Here is a 27,019-nt window from a genome sequence, read left to right as displayed (position 1 = left end):
TCGCCTCTGTACCAAGGCTGGACCCTTCCTCCCTCCCTTCTCACATCTGGCCCATTGGAGGCACCTTTGTCCATGGCCATTTGGGTCTGGGAGGAATCCCAGGTTGGGATAACCTAAATATAGTTTGGAATTAGAAATGAGCCTGGAGTGTGCCATGCTCATTTTTGGGTTGTGTTTTAATTCAGAAAGAGGAAGGCAAGAAATGAAAGGAAACCTCTCTGGATGTGTTTCCTCACTTTATATTTTTATTATTATTATTATTATTTTTGTTTTGGTGAGGCAATCAGGGTTAAGTGACTTGCCCAAGGTCACATGGCTAATACGTGTCAAGTGTCTGAGGCCAGATTTGAACTCAGGTCCTCCTGACTCCAAGGCCGGAGCTTTATCCACTGCGCCACCTAGCTGCCCCTCCTCACTTTATATTCTACAGGTGTTCCTGAAAAGTTGAGTTTAAATGGAATTTTTGTAAAGTGAATCCTATTTTAAATACAATCAGAGAGATTTCTATGAAAAATACTATTACAGGGACTCTGTTATATTCTGGCAGTCCTAATCACTGGAGGGAATATGGTACAACTAGACTTGAGCTTGACTTCTGAGTCTGCCATTTACCATCTGGGTGTTTGGGCAAAGAGTTCACCTTTCACAGCCTCATCTATGAAATGGAAATCATACTACTTGAACTACCTACCTCACAGAGTGGTTGTAAGGGTCAAGTGAGACTATGTATGTGTTAGCAGTTTGAAGAGTGGGACAGTGTAAAATACCTGAAGTGTGTATAAATGATTTCTAGAGAGCTTCATATGTAGGATAATAATTGTAAGCAATAATTAGAATTACCTCTGTTTGGTTGATAAATTTGGATTTTCATGTATGAGGATTATTGGAGAGAGGCCTGAATTAAGAATCAGGAGACCAGAATTCTAGTCCCTTCTTGGCTGATGACAAGCTGCGCTACCTTGTACAAATTGTTTATCTTTTGGTACATTAATTTCTTTATCTATAAAAAAGCTATAATACTTCTGCTATCTTCACAGGGGGTTAGTAGAGAATTATATATGGATGGGGCAGAACTTTAAAAATGCTAAAGCTCCATACAAAGGGGAAGCATAAAATCACAGATTGTTAGAGCTAGAAAGGGCTTAGATTATGGCTATATATTTATTGTTCACTTGTTTCAGTTGTGTTTGACTCTTCATGATCTCATTGGAGTTTTCTTGGCAAAGGTATTGGAGTGATTTGTCATTTCCTGCTCATTTTACAGGTGAGGAAACTGAGGCAAACAGGGTTAAGTGACTTGTCTAGGGTCACACGGCTAGTAAGTGTCTGATGCCAGATTTGAACTCAGGAAGATGAGTCTTCCTGTCTCCAGGTCTGTCACTCTATCCACTGAGCTACTAAATTGGGGCTCGCCAGTGCTTTTGAAAGGCTCTGTATTCTTGGAATCCTTTAAATGAGACATCATTTCCAAGTCATGTTCTATTCCTAACAAAGGGAGAGTTATTCCAGGACCCGGTGGGGGGGCTGCTCATTCTGCCAGGCAGGACTTACCTGTTCTCTAATACCTTAACATTCTCCTTCAGGGCTTTCTGCTGTTCCCGAAGCTGGTGGTTTTTGGCAAATAGCTCTTCAATCCTCTGGGCATCTCTAATTCAAGAAACAAGGAGGAGACAATGAAAATGACCCTTTGCCTTCAGCAGGGAAAATTTCCAAGTCAGAGGTTTGTTAAGGTTGGCCTGGATAGGGGAAGGGCTGAAGGCAGGGAGATGCCAGCTAGGAGGCTACCACAGCAGCCCAGGTGAGAAGTGATGAAGGCCTGACCTGGAATCAGAGAATCACAGGCATTTTTAATTGGAAAGGATGGTAGAGGGAGGATAACGGGGAAGGTGAGGAGGGGATGAAAGAGGGAGCTATTTCCAAGAAAGCATGCACAGGACTTGGTGACTGTGAGAGTGTGGTAGATGAAGGGGAAGGAGGAGTCAACACTGAATCAGAGGAAGCTTAGTATAATGAGCAACTAAAGGCACAGAGGATAGAGCTCTGCGCCTGGAGTCAAGAAGACCTGAATTCAAATCCAGCCTCATACGTTATCTGTGTGACCCTGGGCAAGTCACTTCACCCTCTCTGCCTCAGTTGTCTCATTTGTAAAATGAGCTGGAGAAGGAAATGACAAACCACTTCAATATCTTTGCCAAGAAAACCCCAAATAGGATCATGAAGAGTTGGAGGCGACTGAACAACAACAACAAATGGTATAATGGAAAGATCACTGTTCTGGTAATCAGAGGATCTGGGTTCAAATCTTGGCTGTGCCACTAACTTGCTGAATGACTCTACCCCAGTTGCTTAGAATCATTGAATGTAGAGCTATAAGGGATCTTAGAGAGTGTTTAATTCGATTGATGTGGAGAAAGATTAAGTGACTTGTGCCGGGTCAGACAGAAAGTAACCATCAGGGCCAGGTTGTCTGACTTTGCTTCTAGGATTGCTGCCACTATACCGCAGCTGCCTTTTCTTAACCTTACTGGTCCTCAGTTTCTTCACTTGGAGAATGAGCAGGTTGGGGCAGATAATATCAAAGGTCCTGCCTTACTTAGACATTCTGTGACTTCCATGAGGTTCATTCACACGAAGGATGGAGGACTATTTCCAATTTGCAAAGGTTAGTAGTTTGCTTCCTCTGCTCTCCCATCCCTGTAGTTCTCTTCCCTTCATGGGTACTATTTTGAGTTTGGTACCCTCAGCCTCCATTCTGAGTCATTAAACTGAGGGACCAGCCAGAAACTCCAAGGGAAAAAGCTCAGTATCTTGTAGGCTTTGTATATCTCCTGGGGTTGGATGAGGTTCCCTATGATGGAAAGAGTTTTTGCCAAACCCTGACAAATATTTCCTTGGAAGATTTCCTCTGGATCCTTGGAGAGAATACCAAGGTTCAGCCCACACAGCAATGGGGCCCCCTGTTCTGTTGAACTCACCGGCACTTCTCTGTGTTAAGCTCCAACAATTTGTTCTGTAGCCCTGCAAGAGGGAGAGGATGTTAGGATGCTGAGCATTCCATTTTAGGACCAAGACACCATTTGTTGTGTATGGGCACCTTATCTGGCACAAGGGTGTGAAAATGAAGAAACTCTGTGGTCCTCTTTTGTGGGGAGGGAGCTCTAGAGGAAAAGGTATGGTAGAATTTCAGCAGTGAGCATGGCCCCTTCCTTTGCTTCTCATCTATGGCAAGGGTCTTTCATGACTGTCTTTAAGAGTGAATTACTGTGCTCTCCTATCAAGGCCACGTCTGAATATTTCTGGAGCCCTCCCTTGCCACCCATGCACTTATCTCTCCAGCCCTGATACTCCAGGAGACACCGTGGTACAGTGGTAAGGGCCCTGGATTTGGAGTCAGAAAATGTGGGTTTGCATTTGCTAGATAGCTTAGTAGACTGAGCTGCTTGGAATCAGAAAGAGCATCTTTGTGAGTTCAAATTCAGCCTCAAACATTTATAAGCTGTGTGAGCCTGGGCAAATCACTTAACCCTGTTTGCTTCAGTTTCTTCATCTGTAAAATGAGCTGGAGAAGGGAATGGAAAACCATTCCAGTATCTTTGCCAAGAAAGCCCAAAATGAGGTTACAAAGAATTGGACGTAAGTGAAACGACTGAACAACAAAATTTTGACTCTGTCATTTGCTACAATGACCTTGGGAAAAATCACTTAATATTTCTGGGCCTCTGTTTCCTCATCTGAAAAATGAAGGGTTTGGATTAGGTGGCTTCTGAATTCTTCCAGCTTCAAATCTATGATCCTATATCTTCTCCAGGGGAAGGAGAAGCCTCAACAGAGTGTTCCCTCCGTGTGCATCAGCATCTCTGGGCTCAGGCTCCATGCACACTTATCCTTCCTCTCCTAACCCCTCATCCCAGGGTAACCTGAGTGTTGTTCCTACCCAAAGTACTGCTCCAATTCAGGGATGGGAGGGAGACCTACACAAGGAGGGTGTGTCCTCTTGTTGCAGGAGAACTGTTTATTCTATAACCAACAAATGCTCTTTATGAGAGGTTGGCTTGGGATCTCATCATTTACACTGCATATGACATGAGCGTCTAGAACCTCCTTTTAGCCAAGGTGCCATAGGATCAGGGAGCATCCCACAGCCCAGCTTAGAAGGTTCTAGGCCTAAAGGCTGCATAGCCCACCCTGTGGCCTTGCCCTTGTCTCCCTGGAGGCTGGGTCATACCGAGGACTTCTTTCTCATGGACGTCCTTCAACTTATTCAAACATTCGGTGAAACTGTCCATCCTTCTTCCCCTACTCTTCCTGTGGCAGGTGGAACTTTCTCCTTGGGTCTTATCTCATGTTAGTCTCTGACCTTAAAAAAAAAATAGTCATTACATATAGAGAGTATGAGGGGCAATAGTGAGGGAGCCATGCAGAACCCAAATGGACCTTTTCTTGACTTCATATGAAATTAAATGTAAGAATCTGGAGAAAGGAAATATCACTTTTCCATGTGGTAGTCATTTCTGGGAAGTTAAGGCCCTCTAGCCAAGCCTTTCTATGTAGGCAAAGTGAAATGAATGGTGAACTCTACTCCCAAGGCCTTACTGCTCCTTCCTAACCCACTCCCCTTTTCCCCAAACACACCCCCACTCCCCTGCCGCAGTGTAATGAGTACATTACTGAAACTGGGAGGTTACAAGATCTAGCTTCAAATAGAAACTTAAAAAATATACTTGTGTCACCACAGGCAAATTCCTTTAGTTTACTCAATTTTCCCTCTTTAAAATAAAAGGGTTAGACTCTCATCTCTAAGGTCTTTTTTTTTTTTAGCTCTAAATGCTATCTTTCCATGATTCTCTGATCCAAATCACAATTTCTACCAAGCCCTCAGATATGTTATTGGCTGAATACAAAGAGGACAGATCTGACAGCTGGACTCCTTGGCATGATAAATTTTGTAGATAGGAGAAAAGGCATTCCCTCTTTTTTAGGCATTGAGAATGAATACACACCACACACACACACACACACGCACACACACACACACACACACACACACACACACACACACACAGAATCATTTAAAATTTCTGTCACCAACCTTAGCAGTGGACATCAGAGAAGGCTGAAATAATGAGAATGTCTGTCCCTCCTACTGGATTAAGGCACCCAAAGGCTTGCCATGAGTTATGGTTGATCTATTTGTTTGATGTTCTTAGTTCTACAATAGAGTGCAAAACAGGCTTGTGACTTGGTTGTTGAACCTAATTAACTTGTGTTTATCAATACATACACAAGGCAGCTTATGAAATCTTTTTCCAAGGCTCCTTTTGGAAACTCACATTGAAGTAATGCCAAATGAAAATTGATTTATGTGGGATACTGTTTTCCAAGAGGGGGGATCATTTTGGGCTAGTTCTGATCTCATTGTGGCCATTTCTTTATTCATTCATCTGGCCATTTATTGGACAAAAAATTATCAAACACCTTCTGTATGCCCAAATTGATGTTCCTGGATGTAAGAGAGTCAGGACGAAAAGAGGTAATCCCTGCCCTCAGGGAGCTCACATCTAGTAGAGAAAGACATGGTTTAGTGGTAAGAGCACCGGGCCTGGCCCCAGGAAACATAAGTTTAAATCTTGGCTCTGAATATTTAAAAAAACACTCCCCTTCTTAAAAAAAACCCAACCAAATAAGCAAAAACAAAATCATGTTACCCTGGGCAAGTCACTTAACTTACTTGTAGCAGATAGAAAACTGGACTTGAAGTCTAGCTTGAGTCCAGGAAAACATGGATTTAAATCCTTCTTCAGTCATTGACTAGCTATATGACTTTTGGCAAGTCATTTAACTACTCTCTGCCTCAGTTTCCTTATCTATAAACAAAGGGATAATAAGAACACCTATCTCACAGATCTACTGTGATGATCAAATAAGATAATATATTTGGGAACCCTAAAGTACGCTCTAAATGTCAGTTCTCCTTATAAAGAGGTTAAATGTGTTGTCTAGAGCCACTCAAGTTAGAAAACAAAGATGGAAAGAGCAAATAGATCAGACTGAGTATCCCCAGGGGAGTTCTATGCTGGAGGTGCCATGGTTTTGAGGGAATTGAGGGGTTGAATGACAGCATAGCTGAAAGATATTTGGAAACAATTGATGATATTATTATTACAAAAAAACCAAGGTGATCTAGAAAATATCAATAACTACTGACTCATAATTCTACTTTCCTATCTTTCAAAAAAATCTTTGTAGTAATAACTGACATGTATCTGGAGCTTCAGAATTTGCAACCCACTTTATAAACATCTTGGTTGAGAATCACAACAACTCTATGAGGCAGGTACATCAAGCATTATTATCTACGATGGCCATTGTTATTGCCAAATCCCCAATTGCCCATGGTCACATGGCTTATAAGTATCAGAGGCAGGAGTGTAATGAAGATCTTCTTGTCTCTGAGTCTAAATATCTATTCTTTCTACCACACTGCCTCTCCTTTATCAGATGAATCTACATGTGCATTGAGGTTTTTTAAATTAATTTATTTATTTTTAGTTTTCAACATTCACTTTCATAAACTTTTGAGTTTTAAATTTTCTCCTCCTCCCTCCCCAAGACAGTGTGCAATCAGATATAGGTTCTACATATACATTCCTATTAAAGATATTTTCACATTAAGTTACGTTTTAAAGAAGAATTAGAACCAATAGGAGGAACCATAAGAAAGAAGAAACAAAACAAAACAAAACAGAAGGAAAAAAAGAAGAGCAAATAGTATGCTTTGATCTGTATTCAGACTCCATAGTTCTTTCTTTGGATATGGATAGCATTTTCCATCATCAGACTTTAGGAATTGTCTTAGATCCTTGCATTGCCGAGAAGAGCTAAGTCTATCAAAGTTAGTCATTGCACAGTGTGGCTGTTACTGTGTACAATGTTCTCCTGGTTCTACTCACTTCACTCAGCATCAGTCATACAAGTCTTTCCAGGTTTTTCTGAAGTCCACTTGATCATCATTTCTTTTTTTTTCCTTAGGCAATTGGGGCTAAGTGACTTGCCCAGGGTCACACAGCTAGTGTCAAGTGTTTGGTCTAAAGCCGGATTTGAACTCAGGTTCTCCTGACTTCTGGCCTGGTGCTTTATCCACTGTGCCACCTAGCTGCCCCTTGATCATCATTTCTTATAGCACAATAGTATTCCATTACATTCATATACCACAACTTGTTCAGCCATTCCCCAATTAATGGACATCCTCTCAATTTCCAATTCTTTGCCACCACAGAAAGAGCTGCTATAAATATTTTTGTACATGTGGGTCCTTTTCCCATTTGTATGATCTCTTTGGGATATAGCCCTAGAAGTGCTATTGCTGGGTCAAAAGGTATGCACAATTTTATAGCCCTTTAGACATAGTTCCAAATTGCTCTCCAAAATGGTTGGATCAGTTCACAACTCCACCAACAATGCATTAGTGTTCCAATTTTCCCACATCTCCAACATTTATTGTTTTCCTATTTTGTCATGAGCCAATCTGATAGGTATGATGTGGTACCTAAGAGTTGTTTTGATTTGCATTTCTCTAATCAGTAGTGATTTAGAGCATTTTTTCATATGACTATAGATAGCTTTAATTTCTTCCTCTGAAAACTGCCTGTTCATATACTTTGACCATTTCTCAATTGGGAAATGACTTGTATTACTGTACTTATTCTTAGTTGGCTTCAAAAAAAATTGAGAAGAGCAAAATGATGCTTTAAAAGTACTCTTCTAAAAAAAAAATAAAAATAAAAAAATTTAAAAAAGTACTCTTTTAGGAGCAGCTAGGTGGTGCAGTGGATAGAGCACTAGCCCTGGAGTCAGGAGGACCTGAGTTCAAATCTCACCTCAGACATGTAACATTCACTACCTGTGTGACTCTGGGTAAGTAACTTAACCCTGATTGCCTCACCAAAAAAAAAAAAAAAAGAAAAAAAAAGAACTCTTCTAAGAAAGTGTCTCTTATTTATATACATTCATCTATCTATCTATCTATCGATCTATGTATCTATCTATCTAGATGAGGCAATTGGGGTTAAGTGACTTGCCCAGGATCACACAGCTCATAGTGTCTAGTGTCTGAGGCCAGATTTGAACTCAGGTCCTCCTGACTCCAAGGCTGGAGTGGTATCCATTGTGCCACCTAGCTGCCCCCTCCAATTTATCTTTATATATCTTGTATGGACAACAATCTGAGTCCAGAATTGAATAAGAGCAAAGTAGAGCAGGCTGGATTAAATTTAGGAAACTGAACAATGCTTTTAATGACCCCAAACTCAAGGAAACTAAAAAAGAATATCTAGTGGTGCTGTGAATCATGGGATATCATAATATCTGAAGAATTAAATTTGAGAGTTACCCAAATGGCAAGAGAGGGGTCCATGGTGGGCACAAGTAGGCTATAGCATATTGGCAATGAAGAATTGGTAGCTAGGTGGTGCTGTGGATAGAGCTGGAGAAGGAAATGACAAATCCCTCCAGTATCTTGGCCAAGAAAGACTTAAATGGGTCATGAAGAGTCAGACATGACTGAAAATGACTAAACAGCATCAACAATGAAGAATTATGCAGAAGTTTCATAAAGGATATTATTTGATGGATGTAGGACAGATCAAAGGTGGTTATCTTTTATGTAACCAGTGGATAGCCTGCATACTCTATTTCATTAATACAATGTTAAGAGAGGTAGAGTTAGGTACCCAGTATATTGGTGGAAATCCTATGGAGGATTTATTGAAGGACATACACAATTATTGCATAGGATGAGCAAACATGTATGTGTTGTCATCTGTATCATTGGAACAAAAATGATAAGGATATCAACTAAGTCACAGATCCATTTAAGTATCAAAATAAATGTGAGCTATTGCTTAGGGCACTAGGTAAGAATGGCCTGGAAGAGGCCCTTCCCTCCTAACTTTCTTGCTGATTCTGCCTTTCTCTTCCTCATCTTTCCTCATCCTCCATGAACACTGCCTCCTCCTATCCCCACCCCTTTGGGAAGGAACCCCAAATCCGTACTCCACCAGGACCCTCAGGGCTACTCTCTTCTTCTCAATGATGGCAGGCTGGGCTCCTCCAGGTTCACTGCCCTACAATGCAGATATTGCTGCTTATAACATTTGAATGAGTTGGTAATCACCACCCATAATCCCCCTGATAAGATGGAGGACTAGGACAACCAAGTCTTACCATGCCCTGTCACTATGATCCTTCTGGCCTCACAAATTGCCCTGTCACTATACTATTCTGAACCTCAGGCACTTCCATCCGTTCTACCAATGCACCCTAAAGGACAAGACTGCCATCCACCCAGCTACTGCAGCCTTAGGACTTATGGACCTTTCTATCCATCTTGCAGCTGCTCCTTCCAATATCTGTTGTATCTTCATACCTGGAGTATGAGTTTGAGAGGAGGCATTGTCTCATTTTCTATTTCTATCCCCAAGACTTAGCACAGTGTTTGTTAAACAAGTGTTTAATACATCCATTTTCTTTCATTCATTCAATCATTCTATAAATTATTATTATTAATACTACTATTATTAGTAAACAATTGTATAACTTTTTTTTTTTAACTGAGCCTGTGATTTCATTGGTACAGGGAACTTCCAATGAGAAAACTCTTACCTGAGCAAGTCAACACCTGCTTGTAACTTAAGGTCTTAGAGAGTTGTCTGAGGTACTAAGAAGCCAAATGACTTGCCCAGAGTCTCGCAGCCAGTTCCTGTCAGAAATGGACTTGAAACCAGTTCTACCTAATTCTGAGGCTGGTTCTCTCTCCACAAATGCCAGAGTAAGACAAGTGTAGCTGTCTGCGTTATCAATCTTATCTGTGTTATCTGGAACCCCCATTTCACAGCTGAATTCTAGAATCATCAGGTTGGAAAGTCCTTTGGGTGGTTATCTAGCCCCTCCTCCCCTTCTATATAATAGGATCACAGATTTAAAACCGAAGGGACCTTGGAGGTCATCTAGTACAGCACTTTCATTTTACAGATGATGAAACTGTAGCCCAAAGAGCTATAATGACTGATCCAAAGTCACACAGGTAGCAGAGTCAGGATTTGAACTCAGCTGCTCTGACTCCAGACCCAGCATTCTTCCTATTATAGCATATCTTTGAGTCTCACCCTACCCAGGTGTAATTGTCTATCTTTTCCCTTAATAAATGCCCAAAGCTAAAGGTAGAAGAACTTCGAACAGGCCTGAAAGGGGACACAGAACAGAAGCATTTTCTTACCTTGTTTGTTAGTTCATTTGGTTAGTGAGGTCTCACTAAAGGATGTAAGTGGATTGTGAGGGTTTTTTGCCCCTTATTTTGTGTGTTTATCTGATTTTTGCTTTTGTTAATAGTTGTTGAATTTACAATAAAAAACAACTTTAAAATAGGGATGTGGGGATCTACTCCTGGACAGGACTTTGGAGCTCTGCCTTGAAATTGTGTAGTCCTTCTAAAATGACTTGATGTTTTCATACGCCTTTTCTTCCGAGTATCTCAAGGTATTTTACAGATTAATTTCCTTGATCCTCCCACTGATCTTATGTGAGGAGGGGAGGTGCCAAACATACAGCCCTGACTTTTCCTTTGAGGTTTTTCAAAGGTAGACTCTCCTTCACTATAAATGCAAGGAACGATTGTTATTAATTTTATAGCTTAAAATGCCTTACCTTATACCTCCCACAAGTATAGCATTTTAAAATTCACAAAGTGCTTTCATACCCATTATCCCACTTCATCCTCACAATAATCCTGTGGGATAATTAGGGCAGGAATTATTGTCCCCATTTTATAGATGAGGAAGTTGAGGCTAGGAGAGGTAAAATTATTTGGCTAAAGTCACATGATTGTGATAAATTTGGTCCTACCTCATCCTGAAAGTGTAGCCACTATTGGCCAAGCAGATATTGGTTGGGGTGGATTAGATGATCACAAGAGACAGAAGGCAGAGCTATTCAATTATTGTCTGGAGAGAAAACTTTTGCTAATCGTGGCATCTTCCTCTGCGTACATTTAACCTAGCTATCATGGACTATTGGTTGATTTATGTAGCTTCATTAAATTCAGATTTTGGGGGATAGAAACACTCCTAGAATCACAAATTATAGAGTGGAAAAAACTTTAAAAGTCATCTAGTCCAATCTTTTATCTGAAGTAGCAACCTCTGGTACAAGCCCAGACTAGAAGTTATCTTGATTGGGCTCTCACAAAACCACCTAGGGCAGCCCATTCCTTTCACTGTGGGAAATTTGAATAGTTAGGAAGGTTCTCCTTTCATTGAGGCAAAGCCCTTCAGCCTCTGGGTTCTGATTCTACCTTACAAAGGGGTGTGGTGATGGAATTTTCTTGAGACAAAGGAAAGGAATTTGAGTGAGGTAGTCAAGTTATTAAGAAGTGATAATTGCCTGTAAAAAAGGTTTAACTAGGTGTTTAAGGTTAAGGTATAAACATTCACACGTAGTTTCAAGAAACCAGGTTGGAAACCTCAACCATTGTGGTGAATAGGGGAAATTGTGAAGAGGCTCCTATTGTGTGAAATGTTTTTATTTCTACCACAGCCTAGTGCCTGTTACCGTATGCTCCCAGTGTAAGCAGATCTTTCTCCTAGAGGAGAAGGTGAAGAAGTTCAAAGAATGTCTCTACACATTCCAGGTTGTTAGGATGAAGACTTGCTGAAGCAACAGATGCAAATGCTTCAAAGGGGGGAAAAAGAGAACCTGAGGTGGAGGAAGGGAGCTAGCAGATGAGAGATCATCTGATAGAGGAAGAAGAGGAAATAGAGTAGCAGAAGTTGGTGATTCCCTGCTAGGGGTACTGTGACAGCTATTGTAAGACCCAATAACAAAAATATAGGGGTCTATTGTCTTTCTGGGTAGCTATTTGGATGGAGCACTTGGCCTGGAGGCAGGAAGACACATCTTTTTGAGTTCAAATCTGAACTCAGACACTTATTAGTTGTGTGACTTTGGACATGTCATTTAACCCTGTTTGCCTCAGTTCTTCTATAAAATGAGCTGGAGAAGGAAATGGCACATCACTATAGTATCTCTGTCAAGAAAACTCCAAATGGGGTCACGAAGAGTCAGACGGGACTGAAATGACTAAACAAAATTGTCTTTCTGGGATTTCTATAGAAGACGTAACAGAAATCATTCCCAAAACTTATCTAAATAGATGACAGCTACTCATTGTGGGAGATTTAAGTAAAGCACAAATGATGCTACCAGAAGAAACTTAAAGAGCATTACAAATAATTACAAAGTTTTTGGCAAGAATCAGAAGACCACCACAGGGTGCAGGTATTTTGTTATTATTTATCAAAGTTGAGGAATGCAGAAGAGAAAAATTAACTTGAGAAGTGAGCAGCTGGCTGAGAAGGTATGACCGAGAATGAGATTTGGATTTCTCCATTCTGGGTTTATGATATAAGGTTGACAGGTTCCTGGCCAGAGATTGAGTACATTTAACAAAGACTGGTAAGGATGTTTTTGTCAGATGTCTTGCAAATTTAATCAACACACCATTAAATTGAAAATGATTGGGTGGCTTGGGGGAGGATTGTGCATATCCTTGAAAATCAGAGAGTTAGGGAATGCAGTAGCCTCAAAGAAGGAAGTCAGTCAGTTAGCAAACTAGCATTTATTAATCTACTATACGTCAGGTATTGTGTTAAGTGTTGGGGATACAAAGGAAGGCAAAACAATAGTCCCTGCTATCAAAGGTTCTTGGTCCCTTGATAGCACAGTCTAATGGGGGAGATGATATGCAAACAACTACATACAATCAAAATATATACCAAACAGTATAAATTGTCACTAATTCACTAAGATTAAGAACTGGGAAAGGCTTCTTGCAGAAGGTGGGACTTTTGCTGAGACTTAAAGGAAGCCTGGGAAGCTAAGAGGTGGAGATGAAAAGGAATAGCGTTCTTGGTATTGGGGATTACCAGTGAGAACAGTCAGTGAGGAGACAGAATATTGTATGTGAAGAACAGCAAGGAAGACAGTGCCACTGTCATTGGGAGAAGAATAGTTAAGAGAAGTTGACAGCTACAAATTCTAGGAGACATAAACCCAAGAAAGGAACCAGTAGGAAAACCCATGCTTTCGATCGTCTATATGTAAATGCCCAAAGTTTAAGTAATAAACAAGAACCAGTGGTCCTGATTCAAGTGGGCAAATTTGACCTCAAAGGTATCAATGTGACTTCTTGTGTTGTAACACATGACTGGACTACAGCTTCAAAAGAAACACTATAGATAGAAGAAGCACTGGAGTAGTATTGTGTATTTAGGAGGAATGCTCATGTGTGGAAATGTCGGAACCAGATTTGGGAAGCATGATGGAGAGTATTTGGATGAAGGTCAAAGGAGGGGAAAATAGAAATGACTTTTGTCATTGGAATATCCTACAGACCACCTTGACAGAAAGAAGAAATAAATGAAGAGTTTGGGAGACTAATCATAAGCTTAGTGTGGAGATATAATGTAGCAGTGATGGGAGACTTCAACTATCCAGACATCTTCTGGAACTCTCCACCAAAAGCAGTCCTGCCTTAGCGATAATTTCATTCTTTGAAAGGTAGAGGAAAAAATATTTTGCATCTAATTCTCACTTGCTTTTACTCCGCCATCTTGGCTCCACCTCCCTAATTCTCTCTTGCATAGAAGAACTGGCTACTGTGGTGGAAATGATGGGGACCTGTGGAATAAGTGATTGATAGAATTTCATTCTAGAATTTATCATAGAGAGGAAACCTAGGCATGGTCTGATACACACCCTAGATTTTGGAAAAGCAGATTGCAATGGGTTTAGAGGAAAATTCAGTAGGATCTCATGGAATAAAATATTTCAGAGGAAGTCAGCAGAGGTGGGATAGGAGATGCTCAAGAATGAGATTCTGAAGACACAAAGGGAAATACAGTAATTTAAATAACAAGGAAAAATGGGATTTGCTTGAAGAAACTCATGTATATGCACAGAGAATTTGTGAACCAGCTTAGCTTTTTAAAAATGTACAGAAGATGGGGCACTAATGCGCTGTTGGTGGAACTGAACTAACTCAGTCATTTTGGAGAGCAATCTGGAATTATGCCCAAAGAGCTATAAAACTGTGTATACTCTTTGACCCAGCAATATCGATATTAGGTCTCTTTCCCAAGGTGATCAGGGAAAAAGGAAAAGAATCTATATGTTTTAAAATATTTGTAGCAGCTCTCTTTGTGGTGGCAAAGAACTGGAAATTGAAGGGATGCCTGTCAATTGGGGAATAGCTAAGCAAGTTGTGGTCTATGATTGTGATTAAATATTACTTTGCTTTAAGAAATGATGAGCAAGTTGATTTTAGAAAAACGTGGAAAGACTTACATGAAATAATGAAGAGTGAAATGAGCAGAGCCAAGAGAACATTGGATACAGTAACAACAATGTTGTTCAAAGAATAGCTGTGAATGACTAAGCTACTCTGAGTATTAAAAAATACTCAAATCAACTACAAAGGAACTATGAAGGAAGATGCTATCCATCTCCTGAGAAAGAACTGACAAACAGAAGTATGAATAATATGGTTTTACATACTGTACATACTTAATAGTATGGTTTTAGTGTGTCAAATGGTGGCCTTCTCTAGTACAGGGTGGGGAGAGAGGGAGAGAGAAAGATTGGAACTTGAAATGTAATAAAAAATTAAAAAAATTAAATTTAAAAAAAGTACAGAAGATAGAAGCAAGGTCAGGTAACAAAGAATGAACATAAAGGTATGTCACAGACCTATACAAATAGTGTCAAGAATCCTAAACTCAGCTGGTTAAGGAAACTAAGGGCGATATCACTTTTAAAATTTATATTGAAAGAAAAATGATTATTGCAGGAGGGAGAGGATCTTTACTTGGGGTGATTTAGGTGATGATAACAAAGAGAAGGTAGAGCTACTTAATTCTGGTTTTCTTCCTGTTTTCTTGGCAACAGAGAATTACATCTACGCTGGAAAAGACCACAAAAATGACTAAAGGAGTTGATACCCAAGATAAGTTAAGGGAGTATTTTTAAGTGTCCCTGATAAATTCAAGTCAGTTGACCCAAAAGAACCCCATCCCCCAGTCCTGAAAGAACTGACAGATGGGATTCCTGAGCCATTGTCAGTGATGTATGAAAGATCATGGAGAACAGGAGAAATGCCCCACAACTGAAAAAGGGCAAATGTCCTGATTTTCAAACAAGGCGAAGAGAACAGAGCCTTTGAACTATAGGCCAATGAGCTTGACTTTGACTCCTGGGAAAATTCTAGAAAAGATCGTGAAAGAGATAGTGGTTAAAGATCTAGAAAGGGAATCAGTGATTACAAAGAGTCAGCATGGCTTTGTTGAGAATAAGTCATGCTAGACTTATCTCATTTCCTTTTTCTGATAGTTTACTTATGTAGCAGATGAAGGAAATGCTGTGGATAGAATTTACCTAGATTTTAGCAAGCTTTTGAGAAAGGATCTCATACAATTTTTATGAAAAATATGAGAAATATAGGTTATATGGTAAAGTAATCACATAGATTCTGGACCACTTGGATGGCTAGAGGCAGAGTAGTTGTTAATGGTTGAATTCCAACATGACAGGAGAGCTCCAGTGCAGTGCTCCAGGCATCTGTGCTTGGCCCTGTACTGTTGCACATTTTTATCAGTGACTTGGATAAAGGCACATATAGTATACTCATCAGACTTTCAGGAGATTAAAAAGCTGGGAGCAATAGCTAACAGTCAGAATCCAAAAGGACCTTGGCAAGGCTAGAGCATTGGATTGAAACTAATCAAATGAAATTCAAAAGAGAGAAATATAAAGTCTTGCATTTTCGTATGAACATTAACCCTATGAGCATAAGATGGAGGAGGCATGGATAGACAGTACTTGGTCTAAAAATTATCTGGGGTTTTAGGTGGATTGCAGGGGTAGCTAGGAGGCACAGTGAATAGAGCACTGAGCTTGGAATCAGGAAGACTCATCTTCCTAAGTTCAAATCTGGCCTCAGACACTTAGTAGTTGTGTGACCTTGTGCAAGTCACTTAACCCTATTTGCCTCAGTTTCCCCATGTGTAAAATGAGCTGGAGAAGGAAATAGCAAACCACTCCAGTATCTCTTCCAAGAAAACCCCAAATGGGGTCATGAAGAGTCAGACACGACTGAAATAACTAAGCAACAACAACAGTGCAACATGAATCAGCAGAATGATATGGCAGCCAAAAAAAAAGCTACTTCAATCATGGGCGACATTAGAAGGCATAACTCCCAGAAATAGGGAGATGATAATCCCATTATAGTCTGCCTTTATCAGATGTCCTCTGGGTGTTGTGTTCAATTCTTAGTGCCACAGTTTAAGAAGGACATTGACAAACCGGAGAATGTCCAGAGGAGGCAAACCAGAATGGTGAAATGAAATGTCCTGAGCTCATGAAATCTGAGGATCTCTTGAAGTAGTTAGTTGGGTGTATTTAAGCCAGGAGAAAAGAAGCCTGGGGAGGGACTGAGGTGGAACGTGAGTGTCACGTTCAAGCAATTGAAGGGCTCCCTTGTGGAAGACGATTGTATTTGTTCTGTTTCGTCCCAGAGGACAGCACTGGACCAATGGGTAGAATTGAGAAAAATTGTTAGGAAAAATCCTACAATTAGAGCTTTTCAAAAGTAGAACGGGCTGTTTGGAGAGCTGATAGTTTCCCCCTCATTGGGGGTCATTAAGCAGATATTAGATGATACTTGTTGCTTATGTTATGGTGGGTGTTCCTTTCATGTATGGATTAAACTAGATGGCTTCTGAGGTCCCTTCCATCTCAGTTTCTGGGATTCTGTAGGCAAATTAAAAGAAGTTCAATCTTTCTTCCCCATGACACCCCTTCAAATATTTGATGAAAACAATCATGTCCCTCTTCAGTCTCCTCTTCTCCAAGCTAAGCATTCTTATTTTTTCAACTGATCTTGCTTGTCAATGTTTTCTTTAAAACCTGGTGCTCAGAACCAAGCATGGTCCTGTCTGAATCTCAGGTATGGTATGGATTGTGAATTTGCATTAACTGGAGCCAAGAAGTGGAATGAGAATGGCCAAAATATTTTGACCTGAATATTTTCAAGAATTTGTTGGTGAAGCAGGAATGGATGAAAACCTTATTTAAGGGGCAGCTAGGTGGCACAGTGGATAGAGCACTGACCCTGAAGTCAGGAAGACCTGAGTTCAAATCTGGCCTCAGACCAAACACTTGACACTTACTAGCTGTGTGACCCTGGGTAAATCACTTAACCCCAATTGCCAAAAAAAAAAAAATCCAAAAAAAACCCTGATTTAAGAAGTTATTGGTTGATTTTATATTGGATTTTTTTTTTCTCATGAAAGAAAGCCTGATTTCTATGGACTCAGTAAGAATCATATATCATATGTCAGGGCAATCTCAAATCTTGAGACCATAGTGCCAAAGTTAGTAAGATTCTATGCCTCCTGGTGTTGTGAAGAAAACACTGTGTAAACTGCAAAGTATCAGCCAACTAGCATTTATTAATCACTTACTACATACCAGGCACTGTGCTAAGTGCTGGGGTTATAAAGGATGGCAAAAAGCAGCCCTGAATGTCAAGGAGTACATGTTCTAGCAGAGGAGTCAATGTGCAAACAACTATATGCAAACAAGATACACACAGGAAAAATTGGGAGTGGTCTCAGGTGGAAGGCATTGAAATCAAGGAGGCCTGGGAAAGACTTGTTGCAGGAGGTAAAACTTTAGCTGAGACTTTAAGGAAGCCAGGGAAACCAGGAGGTGGAGATGAAGAGGCACAGCTTTTGGTATTCTTTAACTCAGTCATAGAATGTTAGATGGAATTAGAAATGAATGTGAGAAATCATCCCGTTCAGTCCTTCAGTATGATAGATGAGGAAATTAGGATTGAGAGAGGCCCAGGGATGTATTCAGTGACTATCACACCGTGAGTCAATGGCAGAGCTAGTTTTGAAAGCTAAGGGTCTTGGTTCCAAGTACAGTGAACTTGTCACTCTATCTCACTGCTACTGGCATTCTCAATATCATTGTGTATCCTCTCTTGGATATGAGAAGGAAGCATAGTATGGTAGACACAACAGGAATCTTAGAGCTTGAAGACCTGAGTTAAGTGCCAGGCTCTCAAACTTACTAGGTAAGGAGTGTGACTCCTAGGAATTTTTTTGGGTATGTCTGGGCTAAGTCAATTAACTTTTCGGTGCCTCGGTTTCCTCATTTGTAGAAAGACGGAGTTAGACTTGATGGCCATTAAAGTCCTTTCCAGCCCTAAATCTGGGATCCTATCATTACAGGTCTAAGATCAAATGTCCTAGGGAAATCCCCTTGACATTTCCACAACCTCAGTGCTCTTCAAATAACTTAATTTCCAGGTAATACCTTACAGATGAGGAGAATAATGCCCATTTTCTCTTCCTCCTCCTCCTCCTCCTCCTCTTCCTCTTTTCCCTTCTCTTCTTTCATCTTTACCTCCTCCTTCTTTTGTACCTTCTTCTATTTCTTAGAATCCCTAAGTCTGCAGGGTCTGAGTTGCTAAATCACTGCCTCTAAAACCACACTTTGTTCCTGGAACCTCCTCTCTGCCCCAGACATCAGAAGAAGATATGGGAAACTTCTCTGCTGGTTTCTGTGCTAATTCCTTTAAGAAAGTAGACAGGCTGAGCTCCTAGCTCCTGGAGGTGGCTGAAGCTACAACATGTATAACTGAAATGAGGGTGGTTGCTGCCCCCTAACTGCAGAGCAGAAAACAGCATACACCAGCTACAGACCTGAAAGAAGCCCAGCTCTGAGCTTGGCCCTGTAGGGGACAGGATAATGTGCTCATACTATATACCCTGCTTGCATTCCCAGGCAATTCAGTCTTCTGGAGCAAAAGACCTGTATGTGGGCAGATCCTTACAGGTATCTGAATTATGTAGAACCCACTAGGTAGGAACCATTGTGAGATTCTAGAGGAATGCTTTTTTCACTTTTTCTTTTTTTATCTCAAGGTCTCTATCAGAGAACATTCATTCATTCATTCATTCATTCACCCACCTAACAAATACCTTTATTAAACATCTGTTATGTGAAGGGCACTTGTCTAGGTTTTAGGAATACAAATACAGATTCATGGGCTCATAGATTTAGAGGGGGAAGGGACCTTACTGTAGAAATCTTCTGGTCTAAACCCCTTTGTTTTATAGATGGGGAAACTGAACCCTAAAGATCTATAGGGACTTACACAAAGTAACGTAGGTACTAAGTAACAGTGACGATTTGAAAACAGAACAGGTTTTTCAACTCTAAACCTAGAGGAAGTCAAAACTTTGTTGCATAGGGAACATTGTGAGCTTTTCTGTTCCTGAGGGAAGCAGCTTCCCTTGTGTCCCAAGATCCTAGAGAGGACATTTCTACACCCCCTCCCTCCAACTTAGGTTATAGCTGTAAACAGCTAGATGGTACACTAGATTGAACACTGGATTTGGAGTCAGGAAGGCCTGTGTTCAAATCCTGCCTCAGACACAATAGCTGTGTGATTTTGAGCAAGTCATGTAATCTTTCTCTGCCTCAGTTTCTTTATCTATAAAATGAGGTGTAATAATTGCACCTACTCTACAGGGTTGTTGCGAGAATCAAATGGGATAGTATTTGTAAAGTGTTTGCAAACCTTAAATTCTAGCCATTTCTAGGCTGCCTATCTGCATATAGGTCACCTAAATGGTGTTTAAGCTTAGGTTGATTTAGCCCTGGAGTGTGTAGACAACAACAGCAGAAAGGGACCTTAGAGATTATCTGGTTCAGTGGTTTCCAGCATTTTTTGTTCCTTAATCCCCTTTCCTCCTCCTCCTCATCAACAACAATGCCTTGTGAATCCCCAGAGTAATTTAATATACTACTAATAATATTCTGCAGTTATTTACTGTTTAAGGCACTATTAAATAATTTTTAGCAGGAATCCCCTGGACCAGTATTAAGAAACTCAAGTGGTTTGAGAAGCACTAAATGAGAACCACTCATCTAGTCTAAACTTCCTCATTTCACAGATAAAGGTAGTGACTTGTGAAAGGGGCAGCTGGGTGGTGCAGTGGATAGAGGGCCTGGCCTGGAGTCAGGAAGACTCATCTTCTTGAGTTCAAATCTGGCCTCAGACACTTACTATCTGTGTGACCTTGGGCAAGTCACTTAACCCTGTTTGCCTCAATTTCCTCATCTGTAAAATGAGCTGGAGAAGGAAATGACAAACCACTCCATTATCTTTGCCAAGAAAACTCCTAAAGGGGGTCACAAAGAGTTAGACATGACTGAAAAAATGATTGAACAACAGAAAGTGATTTGTGAAAGATCCCAAAGTTAGCTGCTGGTAAGCACCAGAGCCAGGATTAGAATACAAGTCCTCTGATTCTAGATCCTGCAGTCTTTCCATCAGTATATGCAGTTTCTCTACTTTGTCTTTAGTGTCCTTGAATAGGTCATCACTGAGCCCCATGGTGGCCCAGAGGAAAGAACACTGAATTTAGTCAAAAGTTGTTGTTCAGTTGTGTCTTACTCTTTTTAACTTTATTTGGGGTTTTCTTGGCAGATACTGGAGTGGTGTGCCATTTCCTTCTCCAACTCATTTTACAGTTGAGGAAATTGAGGCAAATGGGGTTAAATGACTTACCCTGAGTCACACAACTTATGAGTGTCTGAGGCCAGATTTGAACTCAGCTCTTCCTGATTCCAGACTCAGTGCTCTATCTGCTGTGCCATCTAGCTGCCCTTACTCAAAGGACCAAGCTTTAAATTCTGCCCCTGCCTCTTCCCACCTGTGTGACTTTGGGCAAGGTACTTTTCTTCGATGACCCGGGATTTCTTCATTTATAAAATAATGGAGGTAGGATAGATGATCTGTGTTTTGTGCTCTATGATACTGTGATTGTGTTCAGGGTTAGAGTTATATATCTTATGTCATTGGGGCCTCACTATGATTCCTCAAGGTGGCTCCTACAAGTAAGCACATTATTGCCAATTTACAGATGAGCAAACTGAGACTTGCCTATGGTCATGCAACAGATAAATATCAGAGGCAAAATTTAAATCCATCACACTCACTCTAAAGTCTAGTGCACTATGCAATCTGTCACACTGCCCTTTAAGCTCTCTGCTATGGGGAGTACAGAGGCATGTCAGGGGTGTGTAGGGGCCAGCTGCTCTTGTTAAAGTTTCAGTGTGAGCATTTATACATGTCAGCCAACACGGCAACCAGGTCTCCATTTATTGTTTTGTTCTTTGTCTAGACTTAAGAAACTATGGGGAAAATGTTAACAATGAAGATTAAATTTAAAAGCCTGTTCTGCAGTAATTTTTTTTCCTGGAAAGCCACTTGTTAAATATGTTACTAGCATGCCCCTGGGGAGGGTGCATTTTAATCAGTGGCAGAATAAACCTGGCCCCTCTAACAAATCATAAAATGAAAGAGCCCTGGGAGGCTATCTAAGCCAACCCCCTAATTTTATGGATAAGGAAATTAAAGCTCAGAACAGCTGAGTGATTTGCCCAAAGTCATACAGGTGGTGAGGGGCAGAGCCAGCATAGTGTGCCAGAGAATACAAATTTGTTTAAACACCAGACTGGGAAAAAAAAAAAGGTAATGAGAAGGATACATTTATTGGGGATGCACGAGTTATCTCCTTTTTGGGGGTTAGTTGGGTCTTTGCTCCCCTTGCAAACCTCCCAAGGTGAGTCACCTGGTGAACCTGCCTGTAGCCTTGGGTATCCACAGAAACATCTCCCTTGAGTCCAAGTTCAGCTGGTGCCAGGGGCAAAGTCTCCACTTCAGCATTGTTTGCTTATAGAAAGAAATATATTAGTTATGGGTTGAATGAACCCAAGTCATTAAGAAAAAAAAAAAAAAGCCCAGCCTACGCCCTTTCCATCCTCCTGCTCGAAGGAACAGTCGAACCAGTTTGGCAGAGCTTGGCGGGTTTTTCCTCTTCAGGCATGTTCCCATCAGCCTTACAGGATCTGGGGCTTTGCTGAGGGTGTGACTGGTATGGCCATGTCCATGAGCTAAGTAAGGCAGGGTGGGGGTGGGGTCTAGCCCCGAGGCTGGAGCTTTTAAAATGGTCAAAGGGATTTATATATATATATATTTTTCTGGGCCCTCTGAGTTCTCAACTAATTAGAAAGAACATTGAAGGCTTAAGTTCTCATCTCAGTTCTGCTACCTTCTGGCTGTGTGACCTTGGAAAAGTAATTTCCTCTCTGTGTGTCTTAGGTTCTTCCTCTATAAAATGAGGGATTTGAAGGATCTTTAAGATTCCTTTCAGTTCTAACATTACATTGCATGTGTCTCTATAAAAACTCTAGTGCTTAGAGGTGTACATACAGTGTATGTTCAATTTATGAAAGCAGCCTGGACCTAGCCCACGTTCAGGCCCCCTTGGACTGGACAGAATGATTCTGAGCAGAGGAGGAGGGTGTGCCCTGTGAGAGGGCCAGTTTTGGGGAGTAGCTGTGCTGGCTTATCCTGACTTTTGGTCACTGCCTTCCCCATTCCCTCCTTTTCTGCACATTCCCCCCAAAACTGAAAGCCTTGGTCTGTGCTCCAGGAGGCAAAGTCTAGAGGACCTGGGGTAGCGGAGGATATTGTCTAGGACAGGGTGGATTCCTGCTCTACCCCTGTACATGTGTTGCAAACATTACTATCACGGACTTTTTGGGTATGGGACCTTCCCTAGATCCAAGGGGACACCCCCTCAACCCCATAGACACTCATCTAAATGGACAGAGGCATGCAGGGCTGTTTGAATGTAAATAAGTAAAAATTCTTGGTCTCCAGAACTCCTGGTCTCCAGACTTCTGCTGGTGGGCTGGGAAGGGCAGGCTAGGTAGGTATGGTGTCATGAGAACAGCTGTGGAGTCAGGAGGCCTGGATTCTAGTCAGTCAGTCAACAAATATTTATTCAGGGACTGTTGTTGTTCAGTTGTTTCAGATGTGTTTGACTTTTCATGTCCCCACTTGTGGTTTTCTTGGCAAAGATAAAGGAGCAGTTTTCCATTTCCTTCTCCAGCTCATTTTATAGATGAGGAAACTGAGGTAAACAGAGTTAAGTGACTTGCCCAGGGTCATATAGCTAGTAAGTGTCTGAGGCCAGATCTGAGCTCAGGAAGATGAGTCTTCCTGACTCCAGGCCTTGGTGCTCCATCTATTACACCACCAGCTGCCTTTATTCAGGGCCTATTATGTGCTAAGTGCTAGCTAGTATAGGCTCTGCTACCTACCTTGGGTGTATCAGTTCTTTCTACTCCCCACTTGCCTCATTTTTCTTTATCCTTCAAGGATCAGTCAAACCACTTAACCAATGTATCAGTAAGCATTCTTACAATGTGATAGGTAATGTTCGGAGTGCTAGGGGTGCAAATGCAAAGTATGAAACCATCTCTACTCTTCAGGAGCTTATGTCTTCTCTGAAATCTCCCTCTTCAGAAATCCCTCTGGAGTCTGCACCTTTCTCCTTTATCCCACCATTCAAACACCCATTAGAAACATGGAGAAAAATAAATAGATGGTCCTGAATGTTATGTCTTATGCTGTAGTTGTCTGCTCTACTTTGCTTGCTAGTCGGTGAGCTCCCTGAAGAGGGAGCTCGATACACCAGCAAGGCTGGGATTGGAGTTCTGGGTTCAAATCCCACTCTGCTATCATCACCTGTACAATCTCAGAAAAGTCACTTCCCTCCCTGGCCTTCAGTCCTCATTTATAAAATGATTAATGTGGATTAGATGACCTTCAAAGTCCCTTCCAGCCTTAACTTCTATGGGTTTATGAAAGAGCCTCATTCTGTGTATTGGGCTTAGGGCCGGCTGGAACTGGGCAGATACTCAATAACTGGCGAATGAATGAACAAATCTTTAAATAAGGGACTTGGGCTAGATCTCTGAGTTCCCTTCTAGCTGTAGTGTACTGAGATTCTAAAAAGCATGACCTTTGGCCCCTTCATTCCTCCCTCTCTGCCACCCGGAGATTTTCCTCCTGCAGGGAAGGGAGGCTAAAAACTGCTTTTATGCTGGGCATTTCACCGTGAGGCTGATCAGCGGTTGTTGTCCATCCTGTTTCTTTGCATGCTCATCAGCCATGGAAGCCAATGGGGGAGTTGGGAGTTTCAGAGCCTCCTAGCTCAAGTAACTGAGCTGGGTCTTGGTTTCAGATTTCCTGCCCTTCAGGTTCTATTCTGCAATCTTCCTCCTCCTACTCTGCCCACTATTGTTTTGCTCTGTGTTCTTTGGGTTTTCTTTTAAAACCCCCCATTTCCCAGCTGCCTCTGCTCTGGGGAGGGGTGTGTGCTGGGGCTTGTGGAATGCTGTGGGGGGTGGGGGTGGATCATCCCCAGCACAGCCGCCTCAGGCAACGGGATCCTCAGCTTCGTGGGCACTCCTGCAAACCTCCTACCCCACCAGTCTGCCCTGGTGAGAGTTCATGCAAAGCCTGACCACAGATCCCTGGAGACCTGTCTCTCATTGGTTGCTTTTAGTCCCATTTCTGGAGCCTGGAGTGGTTTAATCTTTTATAAAAAATTCACCTGTGCCCCAGGTTACTGAAGACTTGGTGGAAAGATTTTAGAGACTTTTTTTTTACCCTTCCTTGACAAAAGGGAGGTTTTTGGTTTCAGGGCTATGGAAATGTCAGACTAGGGTGGGATGACCCACTTTTGGAGCTAGGCAGGTCCACCCCAAGAAGGCCAATTTCTTGAGTGGCCTAAGGAAAGGACCCATTCATTCATCAACTATGTGTTTGTCCTTGACCTTTGAATGATCCCTTGTTCTGTCTTCTTTTCCAGCCAAGGCTTGATATATGAAGGTAGAACGTTGTCTCTGGTAACCTGTCTTTCTTAGGTCAGACTTACAGGGCGGCTTCAGAAGGATGACATCTCAAAAAAAAAAAAAAATCAAACGATGCAACTAATAATAGAGCACTGGGTCTGGAGTCAAGAAGATCTGAGTTCAAATCCAGCCTCAGATACTTCCTAGCTATGTGATCCTGGGCAAGTCACTTAAATCTCTGTCTCAGTTTTCTCAGCAGTAAAATGGGGATAAAATAGCACCTACCTCTCAGGATTGTTGTGAGGATCAATTGATATCAATTGATCTGTACAGTGCTTAGCACAAAACCTGGCACAGAGTAGGTACTTAATAAATGCTTATTGCCTTCCGTTCAATGACCTTCAATACTCTGCATCCTTTTCATCCATACTCTTCCCAATGGTTTTTCTTCATTTGTTTTAGGATGTGGGTCCTTTTTGGCTTCAACTGCACTGGGTCACTAAAATGCTCCTATTTATTTCATTCACGTAGGAGCATGTGAATTGTGAGCCAGGATTTTCATTGAAATGACATTTTATTTAATATTTGTTCCTTAAAGAGGACAGAGATAGCAGAGATTCTCAGAGGTTGAAGGACCCCAGAGTTCATCCAGTTCAACTCATGTTTGAGTAGAAATCTCTCCTCTAAATTTCTATTTGAAGACTTCCAGTGATGGGGAGCTCACTGTGACACGGGAACTGATTGTTAGAGGCCAACCATTCCACTTTTGGACAACTACAATTATTAGGAAGTTTTTTCCTCTATGTTGACCCAAGATCTGTCTCCCTGAAGCTGCTACTATTGCTCCCATTTCTATTCTATGGGACCAAAACAGGGTTAATCTCTCTTCCATGTGATAGCTCTTCAAATGTTTGGCGACAGCAATAATAATAATAGCCTACATTTATACAGCTTTTTATAGCTTGCAAAGTCCCTTGGATGGCATAATTTCCAATGCCCTCGCATTATTGCCATCAATTTGGGTTTTTAATGTTTAACTATCAACATTCTACTCTATAGGCTTCACCTCTTTTCCTTTTAGGGAGTTCAACACCTGCCCTCCAACATTTGGTGGTGCCCAGAAGATTCAGGACAGGAGTCACCAGGGGCTCACATCTCCACATTATAGAAAGTTTCCAAGTCCCAGTGGATAGGACTTACTTCACTACAACAACATCCTAACATTAAGAAAGAGTTTGGATGGTCCCCTGGAATTTGTTGTAACAAAGTATGGGCTGACTCTGTGAGGTAAAGCATGCCCACTCAACTGATGAGTCAAGGACAGACCCTTGAAGTCTACTTCCTAGTTCCCCTACCCAATATGTTCAACATGCTCCATTCCCTTTAGTGAAAGGGAAAGTACAGAAAAGCTTCATCCCCTTCACACCAGGGAGACTCTGTTTGTTAGATAAATCAGTGTGAAGCCTGTCTGAGAATAGACAATAGCAGCAGTATCCTGGCCCTACAAAGCAGTTCACTGTATTTGGATCCCTATGTGTGTGAAGTGTTCCAATAGGCCTCTCAATAGGGCCCTGTATTTGCCTGTTGGAGTCTCTATTTGCTTAGGAAGAGGAGAAGTTTCTAATGGGTGTTTCCAGTTGTATTATCCTTTCTTGCCCTGTCCCATAGTTGTAATATTTTTCCTAAACCAGAGACTAGAAAGCCAAGACAAGTTTTTCTGTGTTCTACTGTCCTGAAGCAAAGGGAAGACAAGTCAGTGAATTCAGTCAGATTGTCTGGATTTTCTCTCTCCCTCTCTCTCTTTCTCTTTCACCTCTCTCTCTCTCTCTCTCTCTCTCTCTCTCTCTCTCTCTCTCTCTCCTCTTTCTCCTTCTCTCCTCTCCTTCCACCTCTTTTCTCTCTCTTCTCTCACTTTTCTTTTTCTTCTTCTTCTCCTCCTCCTCTTCCCCCTCTTCCTCCCCCTCCTCCCTTTCCTCTTTCTTCTCCTCCTCCTCCTCTTCCCATTTCTCCTCCTTCTCCTTCTTTTCCTCCTCCTCCTCTTCTCCTCACTATCTCTCTTTGTGTCTCTTCTCTCTGTCTTTATCTCCTCTCTGTCTCTATCTCTCTTTTCTCTGTCTCTGTCCATCTGTCTGTTCTCTCTCTCTCTCTCTCTCTCTCTCTCTCTCTCTCTCTCTCTCTC

The 27,019-nt window shown here is 41.5% G+C and overlaps 1 protein-coding gene across 2 annotated transcripts in view; it reads right to left on the bottom strand.

Moving 5' to 3' along the window:
- Nucleotides 1–27,019, bottom strand: part of RBBP8NL (RBBP8 N-terminal like) — a 70,694-nt gene that overhangs the window by 40,757 nt on the left and 2,918 nt on the right. The window contains exons 2-5 of one of the 2 annotated variants that reach the window (XM_027848900.1): nt 5,090–5,209; nt 4,226–4,357; nt 2,976–3,018; nt 1,552–1,647 (exon numbers count right to left, since the gene is read on the bottom strand). In XM_027848900.1, the coding sequence (XP_027704701.1) occupies nt 1,552–1,647; nt 2,976–3,018; nt 4,226–4,286 (200 nt within the window). In that variant the 5' untranslated portion in view covers nt 4,287–4,357; nt 5,090–5,209. The remainder of the gene's footprint in view (nt 1–1,551; nt 1,648–2,975; nt 3,019–4,225; nt 4,358–5,089; nt 5,210–27,019) is intronic. The other variant, XM_027848909.1, reaches the window with a different exon arrangement.

This window comes from Vombatus ursinus, unplaced genomic scaffold (assembly GCF_900497805.2).
Source record: "Vombatus ursinus unplaced genomic scaffold, bare-nosed wombat genome assembly UNPS02000580.1, whole genome shotgun sequence".
Taxonomy (NCBI): domain Eukaryota; kingdom Metazoa; phylum Chordata; class Mammalia; order Diprotodontia; family Vombatidae; genus Vombatus; species Vombatus ursinus.
This window is presented reverse-complemented; position numbering and strand designations above follow the sequence as displayed.